Here is a 26,513-nt window from a genome sequence, read left to right on the forward strand (position 1 = left end):
TTCTTCAGATTAGTGTTGCTCCATCTTATTCCCCGGGACCTTGCTTTAAAGGTACACATGCTCCAGTTTTTTAATGTTAGATTTTAATAAGAATAAATAATACAGTGTTCTATGAATAAAATACAACAAAAATTGAATATGCATATAAAAATACGGTTGTAAATATATATAAATGAAAAAGCAAAGATAACGAACAGTGATCAATCTTATAAATCCAATAGAAAACCAGGAGTAGACACGTAGAATCAGACGGGACAGGGGGCTCTCCCCTACGTTTTGATAATGATCATTATAAGTTATTTACTATGCAAATACAAATATATTGGACGACTATCCCCCACTCCACTATTTTGATAGCAGTAGTGAATGAGAAGAGTGAGCTTAAAAGTTATGAGAATTTTATACAAGTCAACTTCTCCGACAGCCCCCCCCCCCCCACTCCTCCACTTTGCAAAACGATGTTACGTACCTAAGTAGGCAAACACGGACCCCTTGACACATCAGAGGTTGGATTAAGTGCTTAGGAGGAGTAAGAACCCCCTGTTGATCGGTCACACCCACCTTGAGCCCTATATCTTAATCAGGTAAACGGAGTAATTTGTAGTCAAAATCATTGTGTAAGAACGACCTAACGATTGGTATGAAACACTTCAGTCAACATTCGACCTAATGACATATTGCATTTACATATTTGGTCATTATAACCACCATATAATTTGCAAAATGCAGACTTTAAACAAACCCTTTAATATCAATTTATTTCTTAATAGCTTATCTCGATTTAAATGATCATATGCAGAACGTGCTTTCGCGGTATCGAATCAGCTGAGACATAAACATCATAAGCAGGTACATGTAACCCTGGAACATTGCTACATAAACGATGGATAAGCTGAACTCATCCCGTTTAAAACACAGTCTTTCCTTTTTTTTTTTTTTTTTTATACACTCTTTCTGAAACGAACGACCTTGCTGGCTGCCTTATTAGCATCGCGTGCTATTTTCACACCAATTCTTGGAACAACTCTTCAGTGTTTTACACGTGATCTAGTACAATGAATTTTATCTGATAAGTTCTTAGCATGAACAGCGTTAAGTTTTCTCTGTTGGGGGCAGGGACAAGATTATTTTCAGTTTTACTGTGAAATGAAACACAAAGCGCAATGGGAAAATACAGTGGAAGGTAAATATGTTGTAATACTTTACTTAGGCTGCCAATATCTCCCACATATTTCAAAACGATACCTAGAGATAAAGATGTCTCAAACTCGTAATCAAAACAGGTATTGACGAGATCTATATCTAGTATAAATCCATCAATAATATTGTTAAGTTCATTCGTTTCTCATTCTTTTTAAAAAGTTAAGAAGTTGAAAGCAGACCACGTTTATTTAAATAATTATCATAATTAAATTCCTTCATTCAAGGGGTACTATACGGATTCGAGATCTCGGGGCACATTTGCTATCCTAGTGATGACCTACATGTGATTTGTAAGGACAAAATATCCAGATCTTAATTATTCACTGCCATCAAATGCAAATACTTAGTACAATAAAGTTTTTCAAAAATATCAAGATGTGTTTGTAAAACACAAAGCTCCCCACACGTGACCAAACGCCATTGTAAAAAGGTAAATTATGACGTAGCTTTAGTTCTATAAGGTTTTGTCCTTCACCTCTCACTACATACTAAAGGAATGGGATACCCCAGAACTTGTACATTTTTAAAATATACATTTTTTGGTCACTTTAGTATTGGGTAATTCAGGTGATCACTAGTGGCGATCCTTATTTGTCCGTCGTCATGAATAGGTCATCCATTAGCGAGTCAAGGCGCGGTCATTGGTTTCAAAAGTTTGTACTGGAGAAATCTTGGTTCCTTCGCTGCTGATCTGGATCACGAGTCATGGAGGACATTGCTTATGTAACTTTGATCCAAGGTAATTGGGTCGAGATTAAGGCCATTGATAAAGAAATCTTGTACATGATCCACCCACCTCCTGCGCCAAAAAGCCTTGTACATGTATCTAGTTTCTGAGAACTGTTTATTGTTATTTCTTCAAGTAATCAAGAAGCTAGAAATTGGAAAATTTGTGCTTTGTTGTTTTACGAAAGACCAATAAAATGTAGAAAATGTAACATAATAGAACAGTGACTGCTTAGTGAATTGTACGCACACTCAATGTACTTATAGACTAACAATTTTACAGGTATTGTATTTAGAACTTGTCTGCAGTCCCATGACTACTTGTTCATAACCATTGAGCTTCATTACCTTACATATGTGTATCGTATAATAACTTTTGTTCTCTTTGGAAGTTTACATCTAAAAAAAAAAAAAAAAACCACTTTAGGAGGATTTGACATGCAACATTTAACAGATGTGTAGTGCGCGAGGCTAGTGGCTTCTGATTCAAGGTGAACGAACAGTATCACACCGTCCATTATGTCTATTTATCAACATTTATATAGAATAAATAAGACAAGGTATCCGAAGTATACATGAAACGTGTCTACTGCAATGACATCATCAATCACAAGGAATGCACGTGCTAAATAACGGTCTTATTTTTCATTGTTAAAAAGTTCTAGTGTTTGGCAGACGGACGGACGACAAAGTAATGCAGAAGTGTCGCTATGGACACAAGGTATCAACATTTTTCATCATGACATATTAATCATGTGATTAAACAATGCTTTGAATTTAAAATGAAAAATTGTATTGAGATGTCTTCGTCGTTTCTATAGAATTGACCATATGAGTGAAAAATTCTCGAGAGAGAGAGACGTTAAACAAGAAATCCATCGAATCGAAACACCCTAAGGTCCTTGTGATTCCTCTGAAGAGACATATTTTAACCTACCCATTCATCAATATATATTTCAACCTTACATGAAAGTTATTGTTTCGAGATTATATTTACAGCCACAATTTCTCGTAGTTTGACGCCAGAATTTACTAGCACCTTTACTGGATTTGAATTTCCAACGAGCGATTTTAATCGACATGAAATATTTTATAAGTGTTCATTGGGTTGAAAAGTTTCAATTTACAAAGACATCTGTGAATAAAATCTCATACGTCAAATTATTAAATACAATTTGTTGTGTGTTTTGATACTTATCAGCATATTAACGTATCTGGATGGCTGACCATTAATGCCGTTTATATTTTATCATCGCGTGAAATGTGAATATCCGATTACAAGATGACATAAATCATATAAGTCAACAGAGAAAAAAGTTGAACACGAGAACTTTAAAGCACGATTATATAAAATATGATTTTCTTCGATGAAATCAATAGACACGAATTCATAGTGTCTTTTTATTTCCGAATTTATGACACAACATGTTCAATAGGTACTAGAGATAACTCCTCAAAGAGTTTTGGGATAAATGCACATAACCACATAATCTTAATTCTCTATGACCTATCACACATTTTTGTCGTGTTTTATGGACTTTAGTTGTGTGTAGACTACGCTTTGGAGGGCTTTTCATCTAAAAAAAAAAAAAAAAAAAAGAATACACACTTAACAAACATCAGGTTAATCTTCTATGACCTAAAATTGTACCTAAGATTTCTGATTTTACAAAGATAAATATGCTACTTTAGATCAAAAGGGTGCGTTCCATGTGGTAGGTGATACATTTTGAGCGACCATTCGAACGCACTCCAGGTGTTGCTCTTTGCAGGTTTTTCTGAATCATAAAACGTTGATAATCTTCTACCTGTTGAACATGTCCAATGAATGCCTGATAGTATTAAAAAAACAAGAAAGAGAAGACAGTGAAATCTTACATACATTTTCCTGTCAATACGAATTTTCCCCCCACAGGAACGTTTGTTTAAAATTTATTTTTACAGAATTTATTTGACAACTTAGAAAATTACAATCGGTATATCTAATAGATAATTTTTTTTATAAATTTTCAAAGAATGCTTGTATATTCTAATTGCAAGATCAGTGCTATTATATATGAAGTAGTACCTAATTTTCACAATCTTCAAATCTCAATTTTAGGACCGATATGTTGAGTTACTTCAGAACACTTGAAAAACACATCTTATGCAAGCTTTCTCTTCCCAAATCAATGCTTTGTGTTTAATACGCAGAATGTATCGGTAGAAATTACTGAAAATTTAATGATGGTAAAAATAATTGTCATCTTATGATAACCGAAATATTTTGCCGTGTTCTATTAATTGCCATGTTATAATCAACATTTGCAGGCGTAATTTGTTTAACCGAAATACGAACTCGCTGATAGCAATACTCACAAGTACAAAAAAAGTAACGACATTTCAAATAAATTTTATTTTGGTTCATGTGTTGAGATTTAAGAAATGACGGATAATTATAGCTTCCTTAATCAGAATACATTTAATTGCAAGTAATGTGAACTGTAATTACAACAGATAAGTAACGACTATAAATAAATATAATGACGTCATCAGATTATATACTGACCATTGAGAGTATTCCATTTCATCTAAATTGCAGCTTAATTCTGCAACTCTAGAATGTCATGAAATTGACACGAAAATGCACTATTTACAAATAACCTTGTTTCAGCATATTTTTGTAATTTTCTTCGAAACTTTATGCTCGTTATCATGGTAATTTCATTCATATTACGGATCATCGACGATATTGCGAAATCAATTTCAAGTAGAAAAACGTTAAGAAAATTGATTGTGCGTCATCTCTTAATTCTGAAAGTAGTTACCCAAAATGAAATACTTAATATCATATGTGCTCAAAATTTGATATTACATAATACAAAAATGGTTTATTTACAACAAATTGCTTTTCATAACAAACTGGAAATGTACAACAAAATTAATTTAAAGACTTTGGCAAAATATACAAATCAAAATATTCACACAATCTAGTTATTTCGCCAACGCAGCCCTTCATTCTAAGCAATGTCCTCGAATCCTTCTTTGTAAGTAAAATTATTCTGTTATGAAATATACACTGTACTAGTCAACAACAGAAGAGATCCTTTATTAGAATACTCGTATGAATATAAAGGCAGTCTAAAAGTACTGTCACTTTCGCATTCATATCACATGTCACGTGACCCCAAAAGCTCACGCGGCAGTTCCCACTGTAACATATATTTGGCATAATCACGTGCTCCAAACGTCCTCTTTTAAAAAGCATCGCACAGTAATATCGGAAGTACTCCAAAATTTAAGAGGGCGTCCTCATAAACACTTTGATTGTAGCACCCAACCAAGACTCTATTCTGTTCGGTAATAAATCTTTGGTTTGGTTTTAATTTTGTTCACAACCATTTCGATATAATCGTGATATAACACTATGTTCTTTTCCTACGATCTGAACTATTACATTTTCCTCTTCTCTCTTTCCTCATGAATAACTTTATTCTTTTATGCCATCGGTCGCGATGTCTAATCACAACTGTACTTTTATCTGCAATGTATCCGGGCTTGCCGTAAGCTTTTCGCTGACGACCAATTAGGAAATACCGTCTGCCTAAACGCAGTTTCGGACATTTGTATTTCACATCGCGTTTGGGAACCCAGAGGGATGTTTCGCCTCGCTTCTGCTGAGAATTGCGTTTGTATATACTTATGACATTTATTGTATATTTCACCCATTCTCCCACTGTCTTGCGAGACAAAATGTTGGCCTGGATAGCTGAAATTTGAAAAGATTAACAGATAAGTAACATTCACCCGATCTTTCTCCATAAACCTATGGAGTTTCATCAACAGACAAGCCTTTTAACTTAATTTGTCATACATACCATAATCTCTCCGACAGAATTTGCGGAGGTTGATTCTTCTTTGTTTCTTCCTACATTTTGAATCTAAAAAATCCCAACATACGTGTACATGTATATTATAAAATGTGTCTTGAAGAACAATGCTTACTGCATAAAACCTATGCACAATACAAAGTTTAGACATGCATGCCATATAGCTAAGATATTATCTACTGAGGTATTTGAATGTTGTGTCGTGAAAATAATTGAATTATCAATATCAGTATTCATTACTCTATAATCTGCAGTCACTAAGTCTTGTAGACGAATATAGGTCTTTGATAAAATTCATGAAAATGATGTCCTATTCAAATTACGTGTGTCCTTCAGCAATTTGTACTTCAATATAAATATTACCGTAATCCTTAAGGTCGAACGGAAATCATCGTCATACGACATAGGATATTAGGAGTTCGTTTTTATAACAAAGACAGACATAAAACCCAATCAGGTGAACTTTAATGCACAAAACACAAATTAAGAATATCCAATGAGGAAAAAATCCTTTAATGTAGAATTTTAATCAGTGAGAAACGTGTCGTTGGTTTTGAAAATCCAAACTACATCTTGAAATTACTAGAATATTATTAAAAGTCTGGAAGACTCAAAGCCTTCGTTTTGACAGTTAGAAGTCAATGTTTTATGGGATTTCGGCAGAGATCTGAACACTATGTAAGTTCTATGTTCTATCAAATTACAAAGGTGAGATGAGACGATTTTCTCTCCGGTTTCATAACCTCATTCTGTTGATATATAATAAAAATAATCCTGCAGCAACTAATCATATAGAATTTCAGTACATTAGCTTTTTGAATTTCTAAACCCTGCTTAACTTTATTTACTGGATCGCTGAAATTCCGCTGGAAAGCACCATGCCTTATCTTTCATTGTGATAGCTATCTTGTCTAAAGACAGATTCATTAATTTACAGGTATAACAAAGTTTAGTCTAAACAAAATGAATTTGTTGATAACGCAGGAAGAAATCAACACATTGCAAAAATTCTAAATTGGAAAACAAATAAAAATATTGGCGTCGTCGCTTCATCTAAATCTCTTCTGGCTTCTTCTCTTGCAATTTGACATTTCATTTGTTCCAAAGAACTTTCAATGGTTTTATATACCCACTCCCAGGCGTCTAGACTGGCTGTTACGTACAGCATATATGATCTATAAACGGCACAAAATTCCAAGAAAATGTCGAAGTGAATACTAATAAGTGTTTAATCCAAAGTTGCTTGACCCAATTTGGAATCTATGTTCAGGTATTAAAGGTTTTCTAAGAGTTGTCCTGTGTCATTACTTCGACCATATCTTGAATTATTTTCCAAATTAATGACAGAAAAGTCTCGTAGTCAAATGGAGTTGAAAATAGCACCTTAAAGACAAAGATGCCTATTACGACCAATTTGAATACATGTACATCTTAGTCTCTAGCTATACATGCAACTTCGATAGCATGTCTGCAGAATAATTTTCTTTAATATCTAATCGTTGTTGAATATATCTCTTATCCAAAAACTTTTAATCTTCTGGAATTTATAATTATATAAAATAACGACTTACAATCCTTCTTTGGTGGTTTAACAGTCGGTGTTGTTTTCGGTCGCTCTGAAAGAATTAAGATAATTTATTAAGAATAATGTAATACAGAACACACAATGAAAATGTACTCTTTAAAAAAAAACGATAAGTGAACATTTATAAAATTTTATATGTAAATTTGATTAATCATTTGGATGTCAGGCCATAAATTATTTGCTTTATCATAGATTGTCTTGAAATTCACGTTACCATCCCAAACACACTCAAAATTCTAAAGAGCGTTAGTCGGTTCAGCTGTTAAAACCTCTCCAAAAAGAAATTAAACGTGTGGCAATTTGTTTTTCGAGTGTTGGAAGTAGGAAAAACAATTAGGGATTCTCAATGGTTGAACCGATTCTAAATCTATAAACATATGGTGCAAAATGTTCGCCATGTGAAATCGTATTAGAGATGATATAAAATTGAGAGTGTTTTCCACAAAAGAAATTATGATTATCGAAATTTCCTCTAGGTATTTATCAATTAGCATGTAAATTGAAACATTTAAGAATAACAATTCGAACAAGAAATTGAACTCTTTCATAACAAACGCTGTAGATATATACTGAACACTGATAATAAACTATATATATATATATATATATATATATATATATATATATATATATATATATATGGAAAGCATTGTAGCTATAAAAGCAAGCCTTTTTGCTTTTTGCCATTTTTTGTATCTTAACACATTCAGCTGGTACCTATTACACAAATTGCCATTATGCAGTGCAATCCCTTTATATAACTAGGTATCGTTGGATATTCAGTGAAAAAATGGTTCTGTATTCTGTAGAGAAACACAACCGAAAGCAGACGAGAGAAAACATAAGACCTATATCTACATGGAAACGAGCACCATTCAAGACAAAGGTGAAACTGACATGCATTGATTACTTTCATGGTGACAGAAAGACAGAGAGAGAGAGGTTAATGAATTTTACTTTCGTGTTGAAATTTGCAAGAACATGCCGTGTCGCTCATCAACCACACCCGTTTATGTCATACATAAAAAACACCAAATATCAGTGCCTTAGACGTGCTGTTTATCCATCTCCAGTAAATGGAGCAGACTAATGGATTCTGGTCATGCTTATGTAGTCTTTCCTTACGCCATTATACGATGCTCTACAGACATTACTGTCTATTCATTAATTACCCATATCTTACTACTCTATTCATGCCAGACTGAGAATGAAAGAAGCCCCGACATATTATTTCCAGTGCGTATTTTACAATTTTTGAAAGCAATTTATCGTGAGAAAAGTCTTAGCCAGATGTCATAAGAGTGTTTTGACTACGCATGCGCAAAATGTCTGAATCACTAACTAGTTGGAGCGCCATCTGTAGTAGTATTTATAAGTGGTGGTGTTGTCGTCGTTGCAACTGAAAACGAAAATATGATCGAGATTTCTTAATCTTTACGTTTCACTTTCAAAAGATATACGAACAAAAGACCGATTCTGTAAATTTAAAGATAATTTGATCTTAACTTTGCGTAAAAGATGTACATGAACAGTTAAAACACAACCACATGATTACATACAAAAAAGAAACTTCGGATGATTTTATATATAGTTTAAATGTTAATAATGCTAGTAGATCGGATAATTCTGTAAACTATTTAATCACGTATTGTGATAAAAATAACGAAATAAAAAAATATATATACACATCACAGGGAAACTTTCAATTTTCACCAAAAACACAAATGGTTAAACAAATATATACATGTACGTTCTCATTATATTGTAAAACAACTTCAAACCGTAAAATACACCGGAATATAATAAATAGATTGTACAAGCTAGAAATCAGCACAGACAATCACTGAATTCAAAATCAGAAGAAAAAAACCATAGGAACGAGCAATAAAAATGTAGCACTTACTAATACAAGGTTGTATCAGCGAGGCAGTTTGGTCGTAGTCACTATGACAACGGTTGCATGTTCGTCCGATGACGCCATCTTTACAGGGGCATTGACCAGAAGTTTGGTTACAGATTTTACCAAGAGCGCCGACTGGGTGACAGTTGCAGGCTGAAATAGACATCAGTAACAAAATAATACTCACTTCAATTCACGATCGTGAACCTTTTCTTGCTAAAAAAAACTTTATTCTCAGTACCGAGTAGGCCTATACATGCGAAATTAATATAGGATTTCCATAAATTCGCAAATACTTTAAAAACAATTTTACACAGAAAAATCAAGTATGATCATTAGTAGTACATGGAAATAAACAACTATGATAAAATAAATAAGCAAGCCAGGAAGGAAATACTAAAATTGTTACATCTTTGAACGATAGGTTGGAGAAAGCCCCATATGGCATGTCAATTTCATGTCCTCGCTTCATTCACCTTCAAATTTGTCCAACGTTGTCTTGAGGTGACATTCAAAATGATTAGCAAATGTTCATATGAAGAAAGATTCCCGATCAATTCTAGATCAATTTTTTCTCCTCAAAAATTTATTATCTTAATCCCCACGCTTTCTAATTTTCGAACTAGTTTGTATTACTTTTCCGGAAGTCTACTCGGATTCTTTTACACCTCGAGGATCGAGTTAACTACTCAAAATTACAATGTATCTCGCTAATAGCGTCGGTGCACTCTTCTCTCATAGAACCAATTATCTGAGTATATTTGCTTTCTCGCTTTCACTAAAAGAAATGCACGTCTGATTTGTAATGAATTGAAAAAATCGGGGTGTAATGTTACAAAGAACGGTTTTAATGATTCCAAATTAATCGAGAAGGGGAGACTGTTTAAGTGTAATTTCTACAAGAACTGCGTTTAATTGTAATTTTGTGTACATCTAGCTGTAAGATTTTTTCCTGTGCGACTTCTACTCGTTGTTGAAGATTTGCCAAGACCCTTGATACACTTCTCATCCTTGTTTTGTAAATCAAAACTGTTTTGTCCTGTATTTCTAATGCCACGACCAATTGTAATTTTACTGGCTTTAAATTATCATTATTAAAGGAGGGGGTCTGAACTAAAATGTATGTTGCTAGAATGGGATACGAAGGATGAAAGAAAATCAAGAATGGCGATGCCCTTACTTCCAGAGGCATTAAAGATGTATTAAAGACCTTCTCCATCGTAATGAGGTATTGATAATAGGAAACGAATTTGAGGACCTCTTTGGTTGAGATGGGTACGGCATTCCTTGCCGTGCCTGTGAGAGAAAATGAATATTGCAGACCCTTTACGTCTGTGATTGATTGTAGTTTCATAGAACTTATTCAAGGTGTCTTCACTTGAACTGGTATATCACTTTAAAGTTGCTGACCAATAAACATGTACACATAAATTGCATGGTACTAGATTACTCACTACCAGCATTTCTAGAAAGTATGGATGATTAATTCATAAAATCTTACTAACTGAATATACATCAGGGCCGTAAGTAGGGTTCTAAATCAGGGGAGGCAGGGGATTGGGGGCCGCCGATTGACTTTACGACTGAAAATGACACTTTTTAAATCCCAATTTATCATGTTTGTGTTTCATTTGTACTATGTAAAGAATCGTAATATGGTGTCAAAGACAAAGGTGCTTGTCTTCATTTTAAACATATATCCTATAATATAACATTTATATAATTTTATTTTCTTTTTTGCCAAAAAATCAGACGAGGCAGTTGCCTCGTCTGCCTCATCGGCAGTTACGGCCCTGTACATGTAATTATTATATCACTGTACGCATGTATATGGAATACCAATGTCATTTTAAAACCAGTTTCATTCTTTTTCTACCTGTATATGAATCTAATAAATAATTTGTTTTAGTTTTTTTTTGGTGTGTGTGTGTGTGTTGAAATTTACAAATTTTGCGCAGAAATGGAGACCTCCCCTTCGTTTCGCAGGAATTACTGGCACACCAGTCTCACGTCACGAATGCGCCTCTTCCTGGAATGTTTCTGAAACCTCAGCAACGTGCGACTAATTATCTCAGCGAAGAAAATCATATAATTCTTTAATATCTACTTCGTAAAATCATTACAACTAGTGATCTATGTATCTAGATTAGCATGAAACACCTGGGAATCGCCGCCCGCCTACAGAAGTTCCTCTTTAACATGTGGAGGTACATGAGAAACTCGCATTATATTTTAGAGTAGGCATTCAATACGAGGATAAATTGTAAACAGCTGTTGTAAAATTTAGTTTTATCCTTGGGTCTACAATATGTCGTCAAATCTTTATCAAAGTGTAGATTTTTTCTCATTGAAAATGTTCACGAGTACATGTAAAAGTCCAGTTGTAAATTTACGTGTATATGCGACGGTGGATATAATTCATAAACGTTGTGTACACAGTTGTTAAAGAAGACTAGAAAAACTTTTTTGTCCACAGTAACATCGTATCTCCGATATATATTTTTTTTAATTTCATGTATATCATAATGAAATACAAATCTAAATGTTGTAAGGTTAGTTATACATGTTATAAGAAATATTAATATATTTATGCAAAAAGCAATGTTAAAAGAATATTTTTTAGTGTTCGTGATGTTGCAAGCTCTGAATGTTACGTATGGAATTTGTCTCTTGTGTTAGCTATCTATGCATGGAGGACTACACTCTATCAGTTAACAAGCCATACGCAAAGATCATATTTCGTTTGCGTGTAAATAATGTTACAGATGTTTAACGATATGTTTTCATTTGTTATTATTTTTCAGCGGTTACGATTTTGAAAAGATGTTAATGTTTGAGGCTAAATCGAGTGATCGAAATATTAAACGTGTTTACAGTGTTATGATGAAATTCAATATACAGAAAGAGTGCGTTTAAATAAACTTAAAATATAAAGTTTGCATGTTGATATTAAGGATGATAAACAGGTGAAAGAAGAAGCAGTCACACTATGTAAAGGTATAAACTCTCTAACCCAAAAATAAGAAAAGCAATATTTTATCCTCTAATGAAAATATTAAAAGCAAACTGAAAAAAAATAGAGCCGGCACCAAAGACAGGAGAGAGGAAGACAGGGGGTGCAGAGAGGTTCAAACGGCACTAGAACGCGTTCAAAATCTCTGGAAGTTGTCCGAGTTCTTTTTTGCATGTTTGACTTTTCCTTAGTCCGATTGAGCCTCTGAATATGGAGTGCAGGTGCTTGTTGTTTTTAAAACTACGGTGTGGACGAGCCCCATACCTTTACACGCCCTTCTATCAGTAAGAGTTTTCGTGGGATCGCGGTAATACCCTTCCCGACAATAGTGGCAAAACCGCCCAGCCGTGTTGTGTTTGCAGCGGAGACACACTCCTCCACTCTTTTGCCCAGAAAGGAGGTACAACTCCCTATTGAAGTGGCATCGTCTCGCATGCAAATTACAATTACATGCTGCAAAATAAAAATATATACAAAGACGTTAAAACATATTGGTTCAGGAATCTCTCACCTTTGCATGCTTTGCGGTGCGTAATCAGTTTCTGGGGGTCTCTGTAATATCCCTGGCGACAGTAATGGCAATTGCGGCCCGCCGTATTATGTCGGCATTTGACACAAACTCCACCGCTCTTTTGTCCAGAGAGAGTGTATAAACCAATGTTAAAACGACAACGACGAGCATGAAGATTGCAATTACAAGCTGAAACATACAAATAGGAAATGATTCATAAACAAATTGGTGGCAAGGACCCTACAGCTGCCCGCTTGATTTTCGCTTTTCTTTAATGATCTGGCAGAAGAAACATTTCCACCCTGGAGTTAATCCCCCCGACATTCATACGAATGAATGACGTCTACACGTACATATGATGTAGATATATGTATAAATTACTTTCCACAATGGGGCCCGTAAGACAAACACATATACATTTCTTGTGTTTTGAAAAGCATTGCTAGCTGATTGTATAATTCGGTTTTTAAAAGGGAAGCAATTCCTGGAGTGAACAGTCGCGTTTATAATCACAGGAAAGAGAGCTCTACATTTAGTTACACAAAAATGCAATGCCTTGAATACACATGTAACATGTATGACTTACAAATCTATAACAATCAATTCGAAATAGAATTTGAGAACACCCAATAAAAAGGTATTTCAGTCAGAACAGGTGTTATTCTTGTATGTTTGCTGGAAATAAGTTTTCACTCTAAATTGGTTTTAACAGCTTAGCACTTATATATAGCCACAAAAATAATCTTGAAGTCCGTTATCGAATGCCTGAAATTTACAATCCTTGAAACATGCAATTCTGATACCTTTCCGCTACATGTGTGGAACATTTGGTTGTAAATTTCTTTGAATAAAATCAATTTTTGGTTATTTTTGTTTTTGGTACAGGCGAAAAATGTCAAAATCTAAACACGTCGGTTTCCAAGTGATGTATTGCGCGTGACTCCAGATGGAAAATCGTAAAACTCATCAGAGTTTGCTAAAAGATGGGTAACAGAATGAGAAACAGTGATCTAGAGCAGGCGAGGTTGCATGGAATTTTTTCACATCTTGCACGTCCGAAGCAATGTTTTTACAATGACTAAACCACTGTGTGAGTTTAAATGTGTGATAAAATAATGTTTTTGCGTACACATGGTGATATATATATATATATTTTTGCATTTTCATTCACAAAAATAAAAATCACAAAAAAATATCTAAAATTATATATATATTTTTAAAAGTTGACAGATTTTTGTATTATTGACATGGACCAATGTGTAAACCACATTTCAAATTTAAAAAAATTTGAAGATTAGCGTCATATTACGGCCTATAACTACCTAAATCTCTTATCTCCCCGTTGCGCTTAGCGGACTTAAGACAGGTTGCATATCTCATTGAGCGCTGGGAACGAGGTGAAAAGCCGTGAACTATATTATTTATGCCTCTCAATATCGCCATATCTGATACTTCAGTTCCACTTAATATGAAAAAGGGTTATGATATACAACTACCATTCGAAAGACTTACTACCGTCTAACAAAAACATGGCAAGGAACAAGAGCGCTTGACGAGCACAACGTAGGAACGAGGTTGAAAAGAAGTAAAAAACGAAAGACGTTTGAGATAAAATACAGCAGCAAGCTAATTTACGAACGCCTTTGTACAATATACAGGATATGTTGGACTGGGTGGTCCTTTACACAGATGCCAGTCACTTTCTTTGTCCTTGTCTTTCTTTTCGCACTTCTATCAAACCAAAGAGTAATTCCAATCGCAAGCATGTTCAGTGTATTTTCATTCGAGAATTCTCTTTTAAAAAATATCTTATTTTCGTCGTCAGAAGAGGATCTCGAAAACTCTAAGTGGTACTAAATCAAACCTTACGTTGAATTCGAGAAGCAAAAGTTTAATGACACATAACATTTATAATTATGGCGTATCTTATCCTGATTTTAATTGATAAGATCTATAAAAAAAAAATAAAAAAAAAAATAAAAAATTTATTAATGAGACATTGAATCTGAAAATGATTTAGCGTTTCATTAATGTTTTTGTAGCTGTTTCTGTGTATAACATATTCATTATTTTATTCGTCTAGACTCAAATGTATAACCCCTATCATCGTGATTAATTATGCTTCTAGGAGTTTTGGAAGGAAGCTATCAGCCTTTCCGTTGTCTATCATATTCTGCACGACTTCACCCTACGGTGAATGTACAACGCTAAGTGTTTTTGAGACCGAAAACGAAGTATTTCAATTTTTGAAAAAGAAAGAAGTTTTGAATGGTGTTTCAAAATAATGAAAAATAAGGTTCTGTACAAAGAACAAGCATTTACTGTGTAAAATGTATGTAATCAGAAAAAAAAAAATAATAATCCGCACTCTATGAAATTAGTAATGAGGATTGTCTGTTAACAAATGTTTAGCATACAAAAGGAAAACAGAGAACCCCCCCCCCTCCCCCCAATTTGACTTTGATTCGTAATTTACTCTGTCGTTGTGTACCTAATTCGCAATCTTCTTGTTCTGATAATAGATATGATCCTTGACGGAATGCCTACCTCTTCCGCAGATAAAAACTAAATTTTTATATACTATATCATCCCAGTATCTAATATTTCATATTTGATATCTTTTCATATTTACCCCACCTTTACTTCTGTTAACGTATATCGCATTTCTCATAAATTATTTCTATATGGTTTTCAAAAGATTTTTTTAGGCCAGTATATGCGTGCTGAAGTGGGGGATCTGCATTGTTTATTTTGCCACACGAGTTGAATACTGAGTAAAAATGATTCAGCAGTCATGAAAAATAGGTGCAAGGTCAAATATATTTGTTTTGGACCAATATGTGTACCCCAGAAGCCAGGGTGACATCATGGATTGAAGAAAAAAATCTAACATTTTGAAAAATACAGTTGTGATCTTTGTGAAGACTACTCAACTGTAAAAATTTTGTTCAACAGTCGGTTTTGTAATTTTTCGTTGATTTTCTACCAATAGGAAATGTGTGCATGACTCTGTGAAACAGTTTGAGTAAATAAATAAAAATAAAGATTGATTTTTTAAAAAGAGTTAAAAAGCGTTCGTTGACTTTTATTACTGTTCTGGATATGAAATTATTTCAACGGAATACCAATCACCGCGTTTAATTTGGTAATGCATTCTAGATAACATAACAGAATAAAAGATAAAGAAGATTGAATATGCTTAAGGAAATAAATGAATTAAGCTGAATAATACAAAACTGAGTAAAACAAACAAAAGGGAATTCTAGTTCGAACCACTCGAAGGAGAAGTTGAGAAGGTCGAATTATAAAGATACCGGGATATGAAATCAATATAAACCTCTTTAAAGTTAACTCAAAATGTTTTACTGAGTAGCGTTGCTTCATACTTCGCAAGGAATTTCAGAAATATTAAAAAGAGACAATAAACGGGAAATTTTGCAGTTTGCTTATTAACATGAAAAAGTATTATTGCCGTCCTTAGAAAGCACGAAGTACCACACGAATAGTAGCACTGTTTAAAGAAAGGAGGGATAGTAAAGCCCTGATGATCATCCGTCCTTCTTTGAAAAGATAGTTTATATGTGAGAAGACGTGGGAATAAAATGCGTTTTTCATTTTTAAAGACTAAAAGTTATTTGATGAAGATATTGGCCATTTTTGACCATTTCTTATAGTTAGGCACCAAATAGTGTCATTATCAAGTTCCCCCTCGATATCAAATTTAGTGAGAAAGCCTTCGTGAGTCTGTCTTGAAACGGTGTAAAGAAATAAATGCATGTTTAATTTCAACATGATAATCCAATTACACGTGTTATTCTTCCTTTATTTACACACTGAAAGGAACTGACGCTGACAACTGAGGCCGTTTTATGACCAATCATATGTACCGTCATGATTTTCTGCGGGACTACAATGGTTTCCCTACAAGTGCTCTTTCCGACGAACCGAACCATATAAAAGACTGTCACAACTCCTGTCGCTGGTGATCAGAATCATGTCAATGAAAAAAAATTAATCATTTTATATCCCTGTCATCCCTACTGGTTTGTGTTTTCAAGCAATCTCACAGAAAGTGATTCTGAAACGATTGGCAATAAAGTGTGAAACGTGATACAAATCAAAACCCACATATCCAGAATATTCTTGCCGGCCCTATTCCTTGAGACCCCACATTCTTTTCCCACTTTGTTTTCAATGGAAGGTCATCGTCTTTGCAGGGTGATATCTTTGCACTCAACAAGATACGCCCAATTAAATAATATACTGTCTCAGTGTCGTCTTCTAATCCTTTCTTGATTACTGGAGTACACACGAGAATTTGAAATAAATCTCCACAAATCAAAAATAGCGTAATATTGTGTACACTCGTGCCGTGTATAATTAAGGTCTTAACGCTAAACGGTTTCAACTTCCCGTGAAAACACTCATTCAAATTTACCATACAGCAGCTAGATGACTTCCATATTCTGATGGGAATTTGCAGTGTAGCAAAGTTTTACTATCAACAAGCAAGGGTACCCCGTCCTTATAAACTGTAGATACCACCCGTGTGTTACCTCCCTCTGTGTTCCGAGGAGTAGTTACACTGTAGACCGTTGAATTGATCGAAAAACGTTAGCAATGCAGTTGGACAATATCTGCTAATCCAAGTTAAACGTGGTTTATGTTATGAAGATAAAGAGAGCGAATATTCTAGATAACACGAGCATCTGATGAACCTTACTGCTGATAACAAAGACAGATAAAACAATTTCATGGCCATTTCAAGAAATAGTAACTGTTTTATGTGCTGTTATTCTGAAATATGTTCATGCAAATATTACGTGACATCATACACTTTACCTAAATAGGATATTATATACATATATAACTTTCCATAAAACTATTGTACCAACCCTTTCAATTATATGCATATGATACATGTTGGGTTTTTTTTTTTGGGGGGGGGGGGGGGGGCAATCACAATAATTTCATTTTTAAAAAATCGAACAGTCCTAGTTTTACATAGCATAATTTTATTTCTTTTACAATCTAGCTAGGGTAGAAATTATTTCAAAGAATTATTCCTATAACTCAGAGACCTTTCATTTATATTGGCATCCAATCACCACACCTTCATCTGACATTTTTACAATTCTTGTCTGATGTCTGCAATGATGACATATTAATGCTGTGGCAAATGCCAGCTCCTATGTTGAGACGAACATCTAACTTAAAGGAATCACGTTTAGTTTCTAAAAGGCGAATTAATGTCCCAGATACTATCAAAACGTTTGACTGAAGAAACCGTATCACTTGTTGATGGTTTTTATCTAAATTGTGTATTGGCAAAAAAGAAACGTTTATTAAAAATGAGAGACGATAAACGGTGCGTTTCGTACTGACATCATAAGAGTATTATCACGTCTATCATTTGTTTTAGGAAATTGAGTTCGCAAAATTTCAGGGTAAGGTTTTTATATTTATGCGTTGGAGTTTGTGTAAGAAACCATGAAAAAAGTATTTGACAATTGCTATCAAGATAGGACGCAGCTGCAACAATTTACAATAATTGATGAAATCAATACGCCATATTTGAAGCGAACCGGAAGCACTGCTGTGATTCCTGATTAATAAAATTCGCATCTAAAAAGCACAGAATAAAAAAGAATAGATAAACAAAGCAGATTCGTCAACATTTGTTATCATATTCTTTTTCTGTGTGGCCTTTACAGCAGAAGAAAAAAATATCCATTGCAGTTTGAAAGATGTTGTGTTGTCCTCATTCTTCAGCATTATCGGGGCATTTGTAACTATATTCATTCCAAAGTATCAAATTTCATTTGATGAGCAACGATTGTCTAAGAACTACCGATAAACGGAACACAGCTATAAAGTTAGCATGAAAAGAGGAAAACTGTTCAAATATATTTCTTCCTATTATGAGAAAAGCGCAATTATTGTATATGAACAAAAAGCTGTGTTATCATCAATGTAGTGATTTAATACATACCACAAAGTCTCGTTAACAACACTGTTAACTATAGTGTTTAGAAGTTTTACTAACAACCATGACAACCAAATAATAAATGCATTAATTTCGTCCTAGCTTAACCTTTGTTCATTGATAATATTTTAATCAGTATTCTTTAACCACAAGAATTTTATGGTTACATGTACAAGAAGTATTTGTAATTCTAGCGCCCATTATTACCTAAGAGGATGAGTATTTGATCTGTATTTGCAAATACAACCAAAATTCATAAAATTTGAATAGCAGGACTCCCATAGCGTGTTTTAATTGTATTCTGCACGGGTCGTTTCGGACGAGGAAATCTTATGCAGTCGAGTGCGGTAAGTAATAAAAAATTATGATGTCGTGTCGCTACTAGTTTTCAAATATGATACATTCCTTGGTATAACAGATTCTTAGTATCAGTGATAGAATCTAATACACTTTTCCTATGTCTCATCAATACCACAGTCACAACACATTTGTTTTAAAGAAGTATGAGGTCCTCAGAATCGCACGAAGTAATATAATATGTGTATACTTTAAAATCGCAGACCGCCAACCTCGTTAGACATTGAGAACAAAGGATGCTTTTGTTTATTAATTTTTTTTCTTCAAAATTTTAATGTAGATTTATATGAAACGATAAATCACGAGCAGAAAAAGAGTTCAGTTAACCATCTAACAGGGTAATGGGTACCTTTGCCTTACGTCTCGTAACATCCATGAGCGGGGTTAAGTATCAGCCTATCAAGTTCGGTGACACTACTCTTAATGAAAGAGGTAAATACATTCAAACTAACGTTAGGTGTGCATATTTTAACTTAAGGGTCTGATAAGGAGGGTTTCAGCGCTTTTAAATATAGTGTATATCTTAATCATGGGTTTTCTTTTACTTCTTTTCTAAAATGCAACCTGGATTAGTAACTAAAGCCATTACAATATTACTCGTTTTGTTCATCTGTAACCTTAGTATGGTTTTTATTTATACCAAGACATTATCCGGAATAAATGTAAAGTCATGCTTGAATTACATATTCAAAACTGAAATATCATTGCATGAATTTAAATGTGCTTCTTGCGAGCCTAAAGTGAAAGAAATTCAAACAAGTCTTGAATTCACAGCCAATGTGTAGTACATCCTAGTCAATGTTGAAAAAATATGGCTTGAGGATGGAGTTACCAAATACTTTTTCACGAACAATCATCCTGATCATTCCAAACAGATGAAACTTGGGATTGTCAATGAGGTGAAATTACTGGCCACCACGAGGGTAACACAGCCAGTGTGAAAAGGTTCATTACAATCTGTCTTTGTTGTCTTCTCACAATGCCCAGACCTAATACAAAACAAATAGAACGAAAGAGCCATGGGCAAGGCAAAAGCTGTGTTCTGGGTAGGTGTTCTGAAAAGCCTTCTCTAAGTTACCTTTGAGATGACTATTGTGTATCGGGAACAACCTGAAAATCTATCATGGCGTTTATGCAATAAATCGGAAAGATAGCCATTCGGAGGTCGAACCTGAGCATTTACATCATGCGGAATGTGACACTAAGTTTTTGACCCTACGCCCTTCCTAATTATTATCACCGAGACATGCTAAGTTAATTATACGTTTTCGTTTCAAATCTCAATTGTGAAACACCCGATTGACCCCCACATTTTTCGTTTGATATTAGTTTAAGTAAATAGTCACAATTTTAGAATTATAAAGTATCTGGACCGCGAGTTGTGTGTGGCCGCAACATGAAATTGTGTACAACCTCTGCGTATATTAGAAACTTGCATATACTTTGTTGGAAGAAAGCAAGAACGACTGCAATTTGCTTGGGGTTAGAAAAGATCACGGGTAGAGTTTCACTGTCAACGACACTACACGGAATACCATTGACTTGGTTCCGTGGGTTTTTGGCGACCTTTCACTATTCAGCGAGATCATTGCCGTGTATATGCATATTGAATGAATCCCTTCATAAAAATATGTGTAAGCCAAACACATGAATTAAAATAACAATGAAGATATCATCTTATATGTAAAGTAGGCGAGCATTTAGGACCTCTTCAACTGTTTGTTATCCGGATATAACTAAATTCTGATTCAGTGTAGAGTTTTCTTTTTTCATTTTTTTTTTCCCAAACAGTTTTTGAAATCTGCCCATTTTTTTTTTTTACAGCTTTGTGAGAGTCATATATTAGACATTGAATCTGCTAATTTATGTGTTATATCGGTATATTTCTATCGATAAGGCACGAATCGTAATAGCCCAAACTAAACACCTTGAGACACCGTTCTGTCAGCTTATCGGAGAAGAGTTTCGACGTATACTTCAAATCAATACTACACAGGTGTTAAAATATCCTGTCATGCTGTTCACTAGGAGAAAAGCAAACCCTCCACATGAATTGTCGGTAGATCTTTCGCCAGACAAATGATGACATCGGGGATCAGATGTGTGACTATTCACAAGAATGAAAGCAAATATTCTGTTATTTTGTCAAAATCAAAGGAATTGTAGTTGACACTGTGGAAATCGCTATTTCCTGTACGCAAAATTTTTGGAATACTGGTAACTCATCGGTCTATATCTACCCCTATTTGAGAAATATTTCAACATTCATTACGGTGGAGTATCCTGTCATATTTGGGTCATCATAATAAGTAATTTTACAAATACAAGAGAAAGATCAAATACAATATTCGATACGTCTATCATACGTTTACAGGAACCAATACAGTGAATTTTCATTCGATTCTGTTTGTCTAAGTTCGATTCGTCAATATTTGATTAGCAGGGCAGTAGATAAGATTTCATTCTAACGGGTTTTCCGTTTTCGGGGTGTGAATCTAAAATTTTTATTAACTGAATCTCTTCCACTGAAGTTTCGCTAAAGTGTTTCTTTCAAACACAAATGCTTTCCTGATAATCCCAGTCTGCTTAGAACACCTGGTTATCTGGGGGCTAATGAAGATTTTTAGAAGTGCACACTAAGTTGAGTTTAACTTCACTTTATTTTTTCAAGTGAAAAAAAAAAGAGGATAGTGCGGTTCTCTTTTATAAAGATTCAAGATATTATCTTTGAATATAATAATAATTGATGATGTTCTTTATCCTTTATCCACGTTATTTGGCACTGGGGAAAACAGAATATTTCTTAGACTCTCCTCTGACAGTTTAAAGAATCTTGAATACCGTGTGTTTGATAACGTTTTATGCATTATCACCAAACTGCAATTTCTCATTAAAGTTAAAATAAATCAGGATAATATTCATCTCTATTTCTGCCTCTCGAGTAGGGACTAAACATTGAGTCTGCATTTATGTAATCCCGGGGGAAAGTTGTTGGGGCTTGTCCTTGCAAAAACATTACGTCCCTTTTCCCCCTACGGAATTCTGATAATCGCTAATTCGGTCTACTTGAACAGCTTTGGCGTTGACACCTCCATTGTTCGACTTGGCCATTGAAAGTGATTTAGAAATAAAACAAACCAGAAAGGTATCCCTTGCTCTGAAAACAGATAATAGAGTTCCAAATCGAAATAAAATTAAAATGCCTCAAATCGGATCAGAAAACGTGTTCGAAGTAATCTCCATTTCAAATAGCGATTAGTGAGTGACACCTGTGTTCCGTTTCCTGGCATTATATCAGAATGATTTTCACAAAGGAAACATATATGTTCTGGTGTTATAATTAATTGTGTGGGTTTTAATTATGTGTACAGGTTGATTCTGAAGTACGTGTCCACTGCTTTCAATTGTTACGCCCATGTATAGGCATTTAAGTGGTTGGTTTTTCTTACTGACACCCGCGCTGGTCAAATATTATTGGATTTTTAACACATGACAAAGAATGAAATTGAAAGTGCAAATGAAAAATATTTATTTTTCTCTGTTGAAATGAAAAGGAGATAGACCACATTCCTAGATGTTACACCATTTTTTCTTACGCCTCTTTTGTCATCGAGTGTGGGTTACATGTGACTCAGCCAAATAAAATGATATGAAAACCCCTACATAGCTGCTTATCATGCAACAAAACAATAAGAGTGAAATTTGTAAAATTTGAATCCCAAGTTTTTTAATTACTCGAATTTCTTTCAAAAGAAATACAATACCAAGTAGTCTGAATAATTTTAATGTAAATACCATGCATGAAAATAAACTCTTACAGAAATACATTTTAAAGATTCTCAATAACAATCGGGTAAATCATACCACTGCCCATATTTAAAAAAAAGTTTTCATTTCTTTTAAAAAATAAAATTCTTTTCTCTTTATTTATTTGCCCTTTCAAACAATTCCTTGGCTTTCACTAAATGAATCCCACTATTTCATTTCAATTCGAGGGCGACTTGAATGAATATAAGCCAAATTTTACGCGGTTAATTTGAGGTGTTTTTTTTTAACTGGGATCTTTTCACAGTTGGAAAACCAGCAATTGCTCGTTCTAAAGGCGGCTTATCAGAGATGTTCATCGACAAAAGCACATGCTTATCTGCGTATGATATTTGCTTATTTAATGTTTTAGCGGTATTGCACACCTCAACACCTCGGTGTATTTTAACCACGTGCAGAATCAGATTAAAACAACTAATAAATTCCCACCAAATTCCGCTATATCTCTTTAAAGTATCTTGCTAACTACTCCCTCAAAAATTCTTCTGTGTCTTATCATTAAATTCATTAACATGGTTTAATATTTTAATTCAGAAACAAGTAAGTTTTTGTTCTTTTAAAAAAATATATATGTTTCTAATTCATTGACTCCCTGTGCTTGCGTGTGGGGTAATTACACGTTTTATTAAGTTACCCCTCAACGGATAAATCTTTAATGGAATGAATGACACAACGAATCATTGTACTGTTAGTATTTAAATGAACAGGTGTTTAAAATATTTGGATAATTGTCATTAAATGAAATTAAACCCTGTTTACAAGATTAGGGATTACTTATAAATGTCATGCCGTGTTATTACATTGATCAGCTGATTTTGTAATATTGATTGACAGCACTGACTTCAGAATGGACGAGGGTAAAAACAAACAAGTTGAAAATTATAATTGAATATCAGAAGGATACCTATTGATTTCTGAAATAGAGAGATTAGCACATTGCAATAAAACACCCCAAAATTAAACATTACATATTCAAATAATTAAGTCATCCAATTTAGTGATATACTCTACTGAAAACACGAGGAGTAACTTTTGATGCAGGATTTTCACCTCAAGAGACAAGAATTTTAAAATAATTCTACTGAGATATATAAAAGAAAAATACCTACCCACACATGCGTTGGCGTCAGCGGAGGTAGCCCGGGCCCACGGTCGGTCGAAATGGAAAGGTTTGCACTTTTCGCAGTCGTTGCCAGCTGTGTTGTGCTTACACTCGCAAACGTACTGTCCAGCACGGTTTTTGACGCATTTCGAGGCATGACCGTTACACTTGCATCTTCCACCCACAGCCAAATCAGACATGGCATAATAGTAACTCTCCCTCACCCCGTCGTCATCTTCATTTTCATCATTGTAGGTGTTAAGCCTGTTGAAGACTATCATAATGTCCGTAGCAGTGACCCAGTCTTGCAGAATTGCGTTATTCTCGAAATCGTAAGCCGACGGTCGTCCTTCTAGGGTACTGAACGCCACTCGAGCCCCGTTTAAGGGTTCGATACTACTGTACTGCTCTGTGCAAAGTGCTTCTTGCTCGTTAGAACGCGAAACAACACCTTTGGGTGATTTTCCAAACATCTTTTTACAGCTGTTAGAGTAATATTGAAATGGAATCCAAGTTTTACCATAATCCATGCTTTTATATATCCCCATAGATTCTGGCCTCGAAGAACAAAACTGTAAGCTGATGTAGGTGAGCTCGTACTTTTTATTCAAGGCTAGCTTTAAGGTAGCATTCTGAGGGTACTGAATATAGGTGTTGGACATCCAGCATGTCAAGTCGTTGGCGTTGTTAAGATCTGTTAGATATGATGGAGGGTGCATTCTCTTTGGATGCTTAGCGTCACAGATAAAACAATTCCTCACCACTCTGTCCTTCTCTCGAGTCGACTGGCAGTATCTGCTTGGTGGTGACCCGCATGTACTAGAAGCCACTACCTCCTGTCCGAAAGCAGCGTTCACGAAATCAGGAATGCACATTTTAGGTTCCCCCCTCTCGTCATAACAAGGGTCATCAGGGGGATCCTGGACAGAAAACATGTTATTGAACTGCGACGTAACATCTACCAACATCACACACCAGAGCAGGACGTAAACATAATAATTCCGGAATAGTGACTGCAAAGAATATTTGAATTTAACTTTCATCGTCACAGGATATATTTTCTCTTATCCGATATAGGAAATATAAACGAAAATACACAAGGTTTTGAAATAATATACTATAAATGCATGACGATGATATCTCTGAATTTCATCTCGAGTCAATATCAGGTTCCACATAAAATCATGAACATCTTTTATGCATCTAAAATCCCTTCAATGCCGTTGGAATTTCCTCAACTCCATTCTTCTGCCTTTTGTTTATTTTTAAAGGAAGAAAATTTGATGACTGTGCACTGGATGACTGAATCTCCCTATTGATGATGAACCGGTTCAGCGTTTGATAATTCGCCTTTTCTTCTAACCTTATGATAACAACTTTGTCCGAATTCGCTCGCCTCTAAAATCCATTCGTCACAGAAAAGTATACAGTAAGCAATATATATACCCCAATAAAATATGAAAAACACGTAAAATTCTCTCGTTTGCGCTTTATACAATGAGTTTGCTTCTCTTAGTCTCTTTCAATAATGATATGTGCCTATAAGAATTTTCAGCACCAGATCGGCCCGCCTACTTTCCTATCAATCAAAGCGGCTATGGCTTAGCAAACACCTATTTACAATGGTAGGGTATTCTACTACGACTCTGAACATCACGAATACCCGCCTCTATTAACTAAGCCCGATACGTCATGGCCGGTATTAATTAATCGGTATTGGTCTACATTTTTTTGCGCTCGTAAAGGCACCGTAGGTGCGAATAAGATATGTGTTGATATGTCATTAAGCTTGTTAAAACAAAGTATCTCCCCAGTTCCAAGGCAGTTATCAATTTCCTATCTAGTATAGAGAGCGCTTCTGAGACGACGGATTTATTGGGAATTTGGGTTAAAAAATAAACGAGATAACTTCTGTAGGGTTTTTCTTCTTTTCTTTATTTGCTGATGAAGGAAAATACCTATTCAACCCTCTTATTCAAATCTAATTAATTAAAACAAAAAATAAAATCTTATTTATTGTTTCTATTTTTCATAAATTCCTTGTCCGGCATTCGTCAAACATACATATACATGTACACGGGTATTGAATTCAAATAAACAAAATGATCTGGTGTTAAATAAAATGGTTTATTGAACTTTATTCTGAGTTGGATTTTCTCTTACAATACATCCGCCATTCTCTGCATGTATCTTCTGTGTTTGAAAACTTATAAAATATTGTTAGGGTACAAAGTTAAAGTTTTATTAAAAATAACCTTTGGCCAGTATCCTGGGCTACATTGAGAACCCGGACTGGAATGCCTTCTATTCATGTAATTCGGATCAGCCCGCGTCTTCAAATTTACATAAATATTCAATGAAATGTCAAAAGTGGAAGCCTGATTTGAGACTCGTATTGACGAACGTCTCTCCTTTTTCAACTTTTAAAATTTAGCC

General features: G+C 34.5%; 1 protein-coding gene across 4 annotated transcripts; it reads right to left on the minus strand.

Annotated features, from left to right (window-relative positions):
• Positions 1-4,305: 4,305 nt before the first annotated feature.
• LOC125669931 (netrin-1-like) lies at positions 4,306-25,632 on the minus strand. 4 transcript variants are annotated; one of them, XM_048904791.2, is made up of 7 exons: positions 24,085-25,632; positions 12,561-12,749; positions 9,287-9,436; positions 8,726-8,782; positions 7,370-7,414; positions 5,787-5,849; positions 4,306-5,677 (listed from the first exon to the last, which is right to left on the minus strand). In XM_048904791.2, the coding sequence occupies exons 1-7, from the start codon at positions 25,118-25,120 to the stop codon at positions 5,334-5,336; spliced, it is 1,884 nt and encodes a 627-aa protein (XP_048760748.1). In that variant the 5' UTR covers positions 25,121-25,632; the 3' UTR covers positions 4,306-5,333. The 4 variants fall into 4 exon arrangements, with proteins under 4 accessions (XP_048760748.1, XP_048760746.1, XP_056019235.1 ...); XM_048904789.2 differs by lacking the exon at positions 12,561-12,749 and adding an exon at positions 12,808-12,996; XM_056163260.1 differs by lacking the exon at positions 8,726-8,782.
• Positions 25,633-26,513: the final 881 nt, after the last annotated feature.

This window comes from Ostrea edulis, chromosome 4, assembly GCF_947568905.1.
Source record: "Ostrea edulis chromosome 4, xbOstEdul1.1, whole genome shotgun sequence".
In the NCBI taxonomy this organism is placed as follows: Eukaryota; Metazoa; Mollusca; class Bivalvia; order Ostreida; family Ostreidae; genus Ostrea; species Ostrea edulis.